The 13,632-nt window shown below is 43.6% G+C and overlaps 2 protein-coding genes across 2 annotated transcripts in view; both read right to left on the reverse strand.

Moving 5' to 3' along the window:
* The window catches only part of rhot2 (ras homolog family member T2), a 16,161-nt gene extending 7,409 nt beyond the window's left edge, over positions 1–8,752 (reverse strand). The window contains exons 1-11 of the mRNA XM_080834000.1: positions 8,612–8,752; positions 7,152–7,210; positions 4,415–4,496; positions 3,619–3,662; positions 3,155–3,208; positions 2,542–2,594; positions 2,304–2,412; positions 2,045–2,146; positions 1,159–1,257; positions 728–836; positions 382–502 (exon numbers count right to left, since the gene is read on the reverse strand). Of these exons, the coding sequence (XP_080690126.1) occupies positions 382–502; positions 728–836; positions 1,159–1,257; positions 2,045–2,146; positions 2,304–2,412; positions 2,542–2,594; positions 3,155–3,208; positions 3,619–3,662; positions 4,415–4,496; positions 7,152–7,210; positions 8,612–8,648 (869 nt within the window). The 5' untranslated portion in view covers positions 8,649–8,752. The remainder of the gene's footprint in view (positions 1–381; positions 503–727; positions 837–1,158; positions 1,258–2,044; positions 2,147–2,303; positions 2,413–2,541; positions 2,595–3,154; positions 3,209–3,618; positions 3,663–4,414; positions 4,497–7,151; positions 7,211–8,611) is intronic.
* Positions 8,753–9,589: 837 nt separating this feature from the next.
* wdr90 (WD repeat domain 90) overlaps positions 9,590–13,632 on the reverse strand; it is a gene marked incomplete at its 5' end in the record, with an annotated part of 39,507 nt that continues 35,464 nt past the window's right edge. The window contains 8 exons of the mRNA XM_080834457.1: positions 9,590–9,792; positions 10,032–10,116; positions 10,313–10,432; positions 10,543–10,686; positions 10,876–11,006; positions 12,193–12,355; positions 12,484–12,606; positions 12,919–13,087. Coding sequence (XP_080690583.1) covers positions 9,635–9,792; positions 10,032–10,116; positions 10,313–10,432; positions 10,543–10,686; positions 10,876–11,006; positions 12,193–12,355; positions 12,484–12,606; positions 12,919–13,087 — 1,093 coding nt within the window. The 3' untranslated portion in view covers positions 9,590–9,634. The remainder of the gene's footprint in view (positions 9,793–10,031; positions 10,117–10,312; positions 10,433–10,542; positions 10,687–10,875; positions 11,007–12,192; positions 12,356–12,483; positions 12,607–12,918; positions 13,088–13,632) is intronic.

Raw genomic sequence — 13,632 nt, forward strand, 5'->3', positions numbered from 1 at the left:
TCCCAAATTCCCCTGTATTTTGCCCTGCACGACTGTATTTTGCGCTGCAAATAATGCTTTTTTAGTCTTCTGTTCTGTTGATGGCTAGCAAACAACAATCTTAGAAGGTTAGGGCACTTGTGGCACATATTATTCACTCATTTTAAGCCATCAATCTACCTCAGGGTGAACAAAATGAGCCGAAACGGAATTCACCGAAATGTGAAACGGAAAACTCATTTTTTTTAAACGGAAAATCATTGGCCCTACACACACAAACCTCTATTATACACACAGTCACTGTACATCAACCTGCACACACACACACCTCCATTACACACACAGTCACTGTACATTAACCTGCACACACACACACACACACACACACACACACACACTTACTGTGGGTAGAGGTAGTCGTCTGTGAGATCGAGTGTGTCGTCATAGCCGAATCGACGCAGGATGGTCCATGTGGTCTCATGCCGGCCCCTCTGGATGAAGAGTGTGTTAAGGAACAGGAAACCTGTTGAAGAGAACACACACACAAACACAAACACACACACCTGTAACTTTATCTTTGGTAAACAGAGAACTCTTCTTTGCTATGTAGGGGAATTCCTGAGTTCCCCCATCATACTTTCTAATTACTACAAACAAGCCGGCAAAAATTGTGGGTAACAGAAAATAAAGGCTATTGATGTTGTTGTTGGTGTGTGTTTTTATTTGTGTGTGTGTCTGTGTGTCTTACCGGTGAGTGTGAGGCCGTTGTCTAGAACCCCATCGCTGGTGTTTTTCCAGACGACAGTTTTCACGTCCTCCAGTGCCTGAGGGGCTAGAGGATTCCCAAAGCACGATTTCTACAAACACACACACACACACACAAACAGAATATGTTGATATGATACACACAGACAAGATCAAAAGTAAAACCCAAACTCCCACATTAACAACTATCAACCATTGCCAAAAATAACATCTTTCATGCACTACGTCATACCATCCACTAGAGGATAGTCTAGAGCAAGTAATCCACCCCCTGAGTATGCCTTCTGCATTGGGAGGTAGTGAGTTTCCAGTCCCTCTACCAGCTTAGGCTGTAGACTGCTTGGTTATATAGGAGTGAAGAGATCTTCTTGTTGCTATGGAAACTGTGACATGGGACCTAATTTGGCCTCTGACCTGGAAAGTGTTCAGTTCTGTATCGCTCAGGAGCCGGTCGTTGTCCTGATCCGAGACGCTGAAAATCCGACTCAGGGCACGTACACACAGCGGCTTCAGCTGTCAAACACACACACATATTTTAGTAAAATTGAGATCTCACACACTGCTACATGGATGTGCAAAACACTTTCATCTTATAGAGAGAAATCCATGAATGCCACAAACACCCTCCACACACTCCACTACACAGTTTACAGAACAATTACAGACAAAGTTTTTATTGAACTTTGAGCAAACTACTGTGATCTAAGTATTTAATCCCATGCCACTGCAAACACACATGCACACATGAAATCCCCCCATCACACTTATGAGGGTCAGTAAGAATTATAGAAATTATAGGTTTAGTCTAGAACTCGGTAACCTCATCTTTACTTAACTAAATACACAAACAAACACACACACACACACACACACACACACACACACACACACACACACACACACAAACACACACTCTAAGACACACACAGGGGTGTAAGAAAATATTGATACACGTTAGTATTGCAGTATTATGTTTTGCGATAATGTGAATTCTCAAAAAAAGTTTTAATGCAAAGATTCATAGCAGACAGTAGTTTATCTTGTGTAATCTTGTGCTAGATAGTAATGTTGTAATCCAGCCATTTGTCTCCAGCATAACGCCATAAACCGAGACAGGATGAAGTGTAAGATTTTAATTATATGGTGGTGGGTGCTTTATACTAAGACAGGAATCTAGAAATCGGATTTAAAAAACATATATCGAAATATATCTCCGTACAATATCGCACTATATTGAATCATGACCCCTGTATCGTGATATGTATCGTATAGCCATATTCTTTCCAATACACAGCCCCACCTGTTTGTCCTCAGGATCATATAGGGGAGCGGTCGGGTGCAGAACTGCTTTCTGGGCGTAGTAGAACAGCTCGGAGATGTTCTTCAGGTTCTTAGCTGAGCACTGTAGACACACACACACACAGAAACGCACACACACAGACACATGCACACACAGACACACACATTTTGAGTTTGAAAATGTGACACTGTGATATTTGCAGTAGTGAAATAGCAGGTCTTTAACGAGTGGCTCAGACAGCCCGGCAGGAAGCTCTGACCTCTACGCACGTCTCTATCTCTGAGAACTGATTCATGATTGGCAGGATGGTTTCCATGGAGCTGCCTGATCGCAGGTCGGACTTGTTTCCCACAAGGATTATGGGAACTCTGGGTAAAGGTGGAGAGTAAGGTGGGGTGGGGGTGCGACAAAGGGGGTATATCACGCAGTTGAGCAAATTACAGGCTTCATCGTAACATGCAAGAAAAAAATGGTGGAGGGCAAAATTAGACACCTACTTTTTCCCCTTTTCCGCTCCCCCATTCACCAGTGGAATCCATTTGGTTCTGATCTGAAAACAGACATGAGGAGAGGATTTCATTCACTTGAGGGGATAAAGACACTGGCAGAGAAAGGCAGACAGACAGGGAGAGGGGAGGGAGAGATAAAGACAGAGAGGTGGGGGGGGGGCAGATAGGGAGAGAGAGAGAGAGAGAGAGAGAAAGACAGAGAGCGAAAGACGGAAAGACAGGGAGGGAGAGAGCGAAAGACAGGGAGGGAGACAAACATGGAGAGGGAGAGAGAGAAAGAGAAGAAGGGAGAGTAAAAGAGATGACAGGTGGTGATAAAAGATGCTCTGGTACACAAAAGCCTTCTGTGGTCCTAATAACGCCTGACATGTAAATTCAAACTCATTCAATTTAAAGTGTGTGCAAGGGGGAGAGCAAATGGGGAAGAAAGAAAACAAGAACGAAACAAAGAAGGATGGAAAGAAAGACAAAGAGTGTGATATACACACACATACACCTACAGAGAGAGAGAGAGAGAGAGAGAGAGCGATAGAGATGTGTATATATATATATATAAGAGAAAAGATTGAGACAGAAAAAAAACAGAAGCAGGGGAAGGTACCTTGTCAATGGTTTCCTCTTGAGTGACATCATACACAACACACACAACGTTGGCCTGGAGATAACACAAAACCCACCGTCATCATCACCACCTTTATCGTCATCATCATCATTATCACCATAGTTACCTAACCTGTGACTTCTGGTACTCTACTAGGGACTACTCCACTGCAAACTTTCATCATTGCCTGCTTTCTCAGCACCCAACACTTTATAAGCACTGACCCTCACCCCCCCAACCAACCAGTTGATGGAGAGAGATGGAGGTGAACTGGAAGCACTGAGCAACTCTGAACTAACTACTGCCCCACACTTTATGGCACACAAGAATGAGATCATATTAGTTTACACAGCAACAGCTTACCAAAACATAAATAAACCTGAAAGCTGATACCAAACACACACACACACACACACACACACACACCGACACACACACACACACACACACACACAGCGCCTCACCTTAACAATCTCGTCTCTCAGCACCTCGTCAGTCTGTTCGGTCTCTGCTGACCAGACAGAAATAAACAGCACGTAAGCTCACATCAAACATCTCATGCCAGCCATCTCTGAGCAAAAATGTGTGTGTGTGTGTATTCAAAGGCTGACATTTGATATAGCATGCTTGTTTACAAACAAGCTCTAAAAGCATACTATCGAATGCCAGCCAGCTCACTTTTTTTTATACTCCATGATAAAATAAGCTGGAAAATGGTTGCTTTCATGAACATTTGCCATTTTGAGTCTCTGCAGTGTCAGTGAACTGACCAGCTCAGACAATGAGTCACTTAAAACCATCCACTGTTCGCTCACTTGACCCCTCTTTAGTTGACCATGAAGACCTGCCACAATGTCGAATGTCAGCTGACTCAAGTCAAATGAGTAAAAATTGTGATCCTAAGCTCCAAGGGCTCTGGCCTCAAGCATTAGGCCACTATGGAAATCTCAAACTGTGATTCACAATGACATTTTGAGTCAAACTGAGTTTTTTTTGTAACTCTGGCTTTCAGCTTTTCTAACTAGCCTCAAGGACCAGGTCATTATGGAAACTTTGGAGTCAAACTGTGATTTGCAAATTCACCCGATTCGTGGGTAAAAAGGCGCTTCTGAACAGGTCGCTTTGAAGAGAAAGGAGAGAGTAGACCCCAACTGGGCTGCAAACTTAAGGAGTAATACACCTACACTCTGTCTGCGGTGACAAAGAGCGAAGCTGGTTACTGCACCAGCACTCATACTCAGCCGTAGTGACGGCACCCACCTGAGTAGTCCACTATGTGGGTGGGCACCTTCTCGGGCGTGACGTCCGCGGGTATGGTGATCTCCTCAGCGCGCAGTGGCACCTGTGAAGAGAGACACCGAGACGTGAAGAGCTTGGAAAGGGGGAGAGAATGCCAAATACATGCCACGTGTGTGGTTTTTAAGGCACGTGAGAGATTGGATACAGTGTGAAATTCTGCCTACAATGCTCCCATTGGTTGAGGATTGACATAACACTGATTTGGATGAACACATTGGAAAAGATAGCATATCAATGTATGTACGTTCTCAAACTTGGTAAATTTGTAACTTGCATCTCATCTATTGTAAAAAACAAAGACACCAATGAATAGGCACTTCATTGAACAGTGAATGCTTGGTTACGCACACAGATCATAACATACCAGAGCATATCCCATTTTGTATCTAAACACCCAAACAGTGGATGTAAAACGTAACTCCATTATGGTAAACCTTGAGGTTTACACACTCACCATCACTCAAACCAAACCTGGCAACACAGAGTGGACTCAGTCATTTGTAGGGGTGCAACGGATCATCATTGATCCGTGATCCGTTCGGATCATCTATTTCAGTTCGGCACACGCATGATCCGCGGATTGATTTATGAAAAAATAAATGACCATGCTGACCAAATAAAACAAAATATGAATTTATTATGATTTTACACCAAGCGCCAAAAGCGGTACTAATGCGACGCAACGTTCCACACGGGTAAATTAAAACAGCGCACTGTAGTTTGCCATGTGTGGTGCTTGTTGGAGAGAGGAGCTACGATTTAAATGTTTAGCTCGCTCCCTATCATTAATGGATCGCTGGGTTTTAAACTTAAGCTGGTAGTCTGCCTGTGCCTGTAGTGGTAACCATAGTGATGATATACAACTGTCTACCGGCTGAGCTGGTGATTTTTCTGCCACATGAAGGCAGAGAAGATTTTTTTCAAGAACCATAAGATGGAAATATCCTATGCCTGTTGACTTTCCCAGATGTTATGTGAATACACAGACATCCCAAGTCTCCCTGAAGTTGGAGTCTCCAGCATATTGATAACGACTCCTTGATGCCCGCAAATTACTTAAAATCTCCCGGAATCTAGAGCGAGCGAGCCAGACCGCGCACACGAGACAGACGTGATCCAAACTGCGTTAGCATCTGTGTAGCGCGCTCACGACAGAGAGGGAGAGGGACCTAGAGACTGTGCGTGTGTGAGGCAGTGTGCGTGTGTGCCTCAGGAGCATCCTGATTTACCTGTTTCGGTAAGTCAACAAATGAATTTTCAGTGTGGGCGGGCTTTTATCTCTTCTCCCGACCGAATTAATCAATAATGAAATTAATCAGTTCAGTGTATCTAGGAACAGGGCACAGGGAGAGTGCCCCCCAAAAAGAAAATGTAAGACATTTTACAACAGACTATACAAAGGTGTACGTACCCCTGTCTTATAAAAGTAAACCACAATTACAGTCTTGCACACTGTACTTCTGTACATCTGTAACAGTGATTTCAGCATTGCCCATGGTGGGTTAAATGACTGTAAAAGACTTGTTGTTCATTTTGTATGGCCCTACCTCTCTTGCACTTATTCTTATAATGTTAAGTTATACATGTTTATATGTTTTTAAAGTAATATAAGTTTATAATCTTTAAATATAATTTGTTGCGGGTTTTTTATGTGCCCCCCTGGTTAAACCCTGGCCCCTCCTTGGCCCCCCTAGTAAAAATGGTCTAGAACCGCCACTGACTGTGGCACAAGAAAGCCATACAACAGTGGAAACACATCGAGCATGGCCACGCATTTACAGCGACATCACCCCGGTGCACCCCTAGTCCGTTGCACCCCTAGTCATTTGTTATACTGAAAAGTGGCTGCAAAAAGAAAACTTCCACTTCTACTTTTATGGACGAAACAGCAAGTGTTTTTAGCCATGGGACTCTGCCGCTGGGGGATCTAGAGGTGACCATTTAAGATTCGCAGGCAGAACTCAGCTCACATGCTCCTCAGCAGTAACTCATTACCAGTAACCAGCGCTGAAAAAAGCCTCTGCTGTGTATGTGGACCATGGGGCCTGATGTGATTTCATTCATGTTATAAATGAAGTGTCTGCACGTCTGCTATAGACGCCTGCCACAGACATACCTCCCTGCAATGCCTCAGTAAGTGTGAGTAAGAGTGGACTTTTGAAGGCTCTGCTAAGAATAGATCTAAGACAAAAAAAATGTAAGACACTGTGGTTGGGTGATGGTGATCGTACAAAAAAATGCTTTTGGGAAATGCAACATTTCTTTTCTGCAACTAAGAAAGGCAAGGGGGGGGGGGGGCAGTGGTGTATAAGTCAAGCCCTGACAACCTGAAGCCCTGACAGCCTGGAGACACGTGAATGACAGCATCGATGCGTTTATGGCCCCTCCCGGCATATCCAGCTCGAACACAGGGTAGCAGGATCATTCCCAACCTGGGACTGCTCTTCTAGTAATAGTTAATGGATAGTTAATGGATCTGTGCACAGCTGAGATGTCTTGTGTACTTGAAATGTGTTGAGAACTGGGCCATTATACCTTCGCCTGTTGTAGAAGTATGGAAACTTAAAAATCACTCACTATACCATTGTGTTGGCATGCTGCAAAATCCTACATTCGGCCGTGTGTTTCACACTAAACTGTTGGATGTCAAAGCACTCGGTTACAGCAGTGGTCATGGAGACGGGGAACCGTCACTCACCTGATCAGGAAACTCCTCCCCCACCAGGGTCATGATGAGAGAAGTCTTCCCCACCTTGGCTGTTTGGAGTGAGTGCCAAGGGTTGGAGTGATTGAGAGACCAACGTGTGTGTTTGTGTGTGCATGTGAGAAAAAGAGAGAGGGAAAAGAGAGAGAACAGGTTAAGCTTAAGAGTTTCATAATGACTCACAGGTCAATACAGCTCCTGTCCTTCAGTTGAGGGCGATACTACACCTGGGACTGCCAAGGAAATACAGAGCTTTTGCACTTTGGCTGTCAGGCAGTCATACAGGTGTGCAAGCACTATCTGAAATGCCCTTGAGTAATTACCCGTGTATTTAACTTAGCTACAGAAGTGCACTTTGATAATTGCCATAACAACCAGTTCGACCTGTACAATATTCATACACTATCTCGTTGCTAACTTTTACAGGCAAATTCTGTGGGACGGCAGTTTCTACCTCTGCTGACGTTACTGCGGTCAGATTTTGAGTTACTGACGAAGCTTGTGTCCTATTTCCACGCAAGAGGAATTCTGGAACAAGTTAAACAGCTCCCAATCTATAAACAAGAGCCAACACCCGTTAGTTAACTAGGTTGACGGGAGTTGTAGCAGTACTGTGTGACCATGCAGGACGTCACGTCTGCATATGGGCCGTGCCCCGAGTTCACGTTTTGGTGTTAATTAATACGAGTGGTTTCAAGCTGAATGGAATATCAAAAATGTATACCATAACTAACTTTACAGGTCTGCTCGCATGGTGTCAAGGGGGAACACTTCAGTGGTCTTTAATTCAGCCTGTAAATGTTTATCAGAGCTAGTGGAAACTTTGGCAGGACGTCAAATTGTCAGAATAGGCTAGCTAATACAGTACTATTAGATCTGCCATCAAATTCACAGTAGTGCTAGTCATTTCATCGATGGTTTGCGGACAACTCGACTACCCATTAATATGTTAGAATCGTATTTCTATGACTTTTTTGTTCAGAAACGACCATTCAAGCTAGGGGCCGGCTAATGTACTGGACAAGCCAGTTAACTAGCACACAGAAGCTAGCTTACGTTACCGCTGATGGCTGGGATTTATCACCATGCGTCGTGTTGACAGATCGCTAGGTTAAGTCAGCTGAGTAAACAACATTTCACTGAAGCGTGACAAACTTGATTCATACAACTAAAACTAAAGAAACAATCTCGAAACAGTGTATGCCCATGACTTGTAACATTGACTGTTACACCTCCACTCCAATTGGCAAACTCAACCTGTTTTCTAATGGCAGCAAATGCGTTTCTGCTCCAGCTAGCCAGCTTATCGATATATTTATTAAGGACCGAATCTAGAAACTGCATTGTTACGTTAATCAAGCTACCAGATTGCTAGTTAGCTCACAAGCTAATCCATTGAATCTAGCCTGCTGGCTTGTCAGAGTTGATCCCCCCCAAAAAAATACATTACTTACGTTCTCCCAGAAGGAGTATCCTAACATCGCGTTTCATGTCTCCGTCCTCTTTCAGACGGTTTGGTAGTTTTAAACGTCTTACTTTGTTACTTTAATGGGGCTGCCATGTAACCTTACTTGGAAATTACTGACAGCGGTTGACCCATTTTAGCTCGCAAGGAGAAACGAACTATTGGAACTTCCGGTTCGAGCCAAAAATGTTGCGCTGTCTTCCGCCTGTAGTTTAAAGAAGTGAAGAAGACTATAATAACAACCAAGTTACCTGTATGCCTGTGCCCATTGCTTGGTATAGCAAAAGACAGTGTGTAAAATGCATATATTTTTTTAACGAAGATGTCACCACATCACCATTATGTAATAGGATCTTACGATGACGTTTCGATGTTTTTTGCTTTTTTTATTGAAATCATACGGAGAAAAGTATCCTAAAATACTGTGCATCACGAATTAGTAGGCAACAAACTACAACTAAGCTCTCATCTCATTTACACTCTTTACACACATGAAACTTGAAACAAGTTTTAAAACATTTATTAAAAACAATTTGGACAAACTCATGTCTTTCAGACAAGATTCGAGGTGTATACAACACTAAAAAACAAACATTCACATTGATTGACAGTAAAATTCCAAAAATTCCAAAGTCTCAATGTATAACCATATATGGACATAACACAAGACACCTGTCCACTCAGGTTCTCAGATAACAGCAAAACCTTCAGTAAACAGACCTGGGAAAGCACAACCTCCCATGCATTTGTAGCTTGTAGTGCATGTGCCTTCTTTGGGTGTTAAACTTAGTAAACATTCCTCAGCTTAATCCTGCTATCTGTGCGGTTGCATAGCTGTGTATGCTTGTTTGTGTGCATGTTTGTGCAAAGCACATTTATGTTCTGTGTATGTGTGTCCATGTTGTATGTGTAAGTATGAATAAGTTTGTTTGTCTGTGAGGTTGTGTGTGTGTGTGTGTGTGTGTGGGATACATGTGTACACGTCTGTTGAGAGATTGTGTGTGTGTGTGTGTTAAAGGTTGTGGGTGCTCCAGAGGAGTATCTCGTTGTGAGCGCAGGTAAGCAGCTGTTTTCCTGAAGGGGAGAAGTTGCACAGCTGGATGGAGTCACCGTGAGGGGTGAAGTCCTGAAAACGACCTGAGGAGCTGTGGAGCAACTTCACCACACGGTCTGTTGCCACACACACACACACACACACACACACACACACACAGGGAGGAAAACAAACAAGTCAAACTCTGACTTATATGTCAATAACTGAATGGACATGGCTGAACACAGGTTAACTAAGATGTAGTAGTGTATGGCATCACATACCTGGCCTATGGGCTTTAACGTATACATCTGTGTATAATACGTATGTACTGTATGTTTATGCAATGCATGTGAGAGACAGAGTGTGTACTCACGCTTTGAGCCGACAGCAAGTAGTCGTCCCTTAGAGCAGAGACTGAGGCAAAGCGCCCAGTCTGCCAAAGAAATGGTTCTCAGGACCTGCAAAGAGGAGAGACAGAGAGACAGAGAGAAAGAAAGAAAGAAAGAAAGAAAGAGAGTGAATGAGAGACAATCAGTGTATGGATTTCAATCAATACAGGAATGTATGGGTGGTTGCAATATTCAATACATCTAATATCAATAACAGTTGTCTGCATTATCTGTATCAGTCACTCAATTCTACAGGACCTCTGACCTGTTTTTTGTTCAGGCAGTAGAACGTGAGCTCTTTTGTTACTCCATAGCCAGTGTAAACAAGGACCCCTCGCTCGCAAGGACTGAAGGCAGCCAGGCTTGGTGGTAAGACTTCCCCGTTCTGATGGATAAAACACAGCATGACGTCACAACAACGCAGATCATGATTGGCTCAGTAAACGTGACACAGTAAAAGCAATCGGTCTGCTGGAGAGGGGCAGATTAGTTTACCTCAGGGGCAGCAGGGGCGGGAAAACTCAGCCAATCAAGCATCTCACATTTGTCCTTCTTCCAATCAGCAGCCCAGACACTGACACGCCTATCAGAACTGACTGCCAACCAGAGCTCATCACCCTGAAGCCCAAAGTCTTTATACTGGAAACAAATGAAGAACTATTAATATACACATAGAAGCCGTAATGCGCGCCCACACAAACACACATCATATTTCTCATCAAGAAGAAAGAAATTCCAAAATGAGAAAAAAATGTAACCTGTTAACATGCACCAACACAGGTGCAAAAACAAACACACACACACCTACAAACACACAGACACACACACCTGTTTTTTGACACTTTGCATGGTGGTGATGGGAGCCCCTTTGTGATCGCTAATGATGCGTAAAGTTGCCCCAGTAACCGGACAGATGACAGCGATCACACCATCTCGTCCTGCTGATAACAGCACCAGACCTGAAAACACAAGCAAAAGGTCACAAACACGCACACACAGTCACAGACACACACCTTGTCTGTCTAGACCTACACTCACTCAGATTTACATTCCCACACTAAAATGACTTACTTACTCTATTCATAAAGACACACTATGACTCCATAATCATAAATGAAAAAAAAAAAAAAACATTCTCTCCCCGTCTCTCTTTTCTCTATTTGTCTTTTATTAAATCTCTTTGGTCTCTCTTTCCCTCAGTATCATTTGCACTCATCATATTCAAATGTCTTTCATCTCTCTCTCCATCTCTCTCTTCACCACTTCCAGCTCACCCTCTCATTCTCTACATCCGTTCAGCTCATTCTCCATTTGTATTACCTCTCTCTTTACATCATCTTCACTCTCCATCTCCACTTTATTATCATCTTTCACACTCTCTCTTTCCCATCTTCAAGTCTCTCTCTCTCCCTATTTCTCTTTCCCCTCTTCAACCATCTCTCTCTCTCCCTCACACTCTCTCTTTCCCATCTTTTACCATCTCTCTCATTCTCTCTCTTTCCCCTCCCCATCTTTCTTTCTCTTTCCCCTCTTCAACCATCTCTCTCTCTCTCCCTCCCTCACACTCTCTCTTTCCCTTTTTAACCATCTCTCTCTCTCGTTCTCTCTCTTTCCCCTCCCCATCTTTCTCTCTCTTTCCCATCTTCAACCATCTCTCTCGCTCTCCCTCTCCCATCTTCAAGTCTCTCTCTCTCCCTATTTCTCTTTCCCCTCTTCAACCATCTCTCTCTCTCCCTCACACTCTCTCTTTCCCATCTTTTACCATCTCTCTCATTCTCTCTCTTTCCCCTCCCCATCTTTCTTTCTCTTTCCCCTCTTCAACCATCTCTCTCTCTCCCTCCCTCACACTCTCTCTTTCCCTTTTTAACCATCTCTCTCTCTCGTTCTCTCTCTTTCCCCTCCCCATCTTTCTCTCTCTTTCCCATCTTCAACCATCTCTCTCGCTCTCCCTCCCTCACTCACACTCTCAGTCCCTGCTCAATCTTAATATTAGCTTAGTTTTAATAAAACTCTGGTAATTTGTGGTGTATGGTAATGATATCGGGTAACGTATCTTTTCAACACACAGTCAGTCTCTCTCTCCCTCTCTCTTTCTTTCCCCTCTTTTACCAGCTTGCCCCCCCCCCCCCCATCTCTCTCTCTCACCATGGCAGGAGTAGAGCAGGGCACAGACAGCGGAGGGATGGGGATGCAGCTTCAGCTCCATCTCAGACGAGGTCAGATTGAACACACGGACTGTTCCATCACTGTAGCCGCCCGACACACACACTGCAGAACTCCCTGGGCTCCAGCACACACACTCACAGCTCTGTGACACACACACAAACACACGGAAGGTTTAAGGATATCAGAGAATGGGGCCTGGGCTTGAAATGCTGAGATCAAACTGATTCTCTACTTGACGTGCTACGAGGGCTGCAATTGGCCAAAGCTTACCTGATTGAGCACTTGGAACTGGACCAGGAGTTCGTTGCTAGGCGATGCCCAGACTCTCAAACTCCCATCCTGTCCGCAGGTAGCAAAACGGCTCTCGTCTGGACTAAACAATACACCATTCACCTGTGTGCAGGCATACAGACAGATGTGTAAACACATTTAGCTTCACAATCCATGTAATCTATATTTGCAGTTATGTCCACTATTTGCCTAAACTATACAAAGATGCAATAAAAGTAGATATTTATCTGCATCCCTGACACTGTTTGTTTGTGTGTATATGTGTGTGTGTGTGTGTGTGTCTGTGAATGTATGTATGTGTGTAAATGTGTGTGTGTGTGTGTGTGTGTGTGTGTGTGTGTGTGTGTATGCACCTGTGTGCCACTGCCATCTTAATCATCATTGCGAGGCAGATCTCATTGGGAAAATACCCACCTTGCTTTTGTGGCCGTTGATGAGCCGTATGCTGGTGCTCTCTGCCCAGTTGATGTACCACAGAGTACCCGCCGTGGTGCCCACAATGCCCATGTCCATGACATCATCGAAGGTGGCACTGACCACAGCCCCGTCCAGCTGCATCTCCTGCTCCAGTAGCACGGCAGGGCTGTTGAGTGACAGGTGCGATTGCCCAATAGAAACACGGATCATATGAACACTGAAACATATATGTTTTGCTTGCAGACACCAAACCATTATTTAACTTTTCTGTCAGCTATTTCGGTAACACTTTCTATGAAGCCCAGCGTTATAAGGCCCTTATAATGAAGATATAAGTAATTGTAGCAATCGCTATAACTACGTATAATGTCTTCATAATGACTCATAACCACCATTATGATGCATCATATCAGTTCATTATTAATGGTTATAATTAAAGGCGGAATAATGCATTATAAATATGTGATCGTCAGTCTATCTGTAGGTTATCACTTTCTATGAAGCCTGCCTTTATAAGGTCCTATAAGGACATTAATGATGACGTTAAATAGTAGCTATAAGTCATTGTAGCACTCTTTATAACTATGTATAGCATCTCCACAATGACTCATAACCACCGCTCTGATACACTATGTCAGTTAATTATAAATGGTTATAATCTAAGATAGAATGATGCATTATAAATATGTGATCATAAGTTTGTGTGTGTCA

Source organism: Sprattus sprattus (genome assembly GCF_963457725.1).
Source record: "Sprattus sprattus genome assembly, chromosome: 3".
NCBI lineage: Eukaryota > Metazoa > Chordata > Actinopteri > Clupeiformes > Clupeidae > Sprattus > Sprattus sprattus.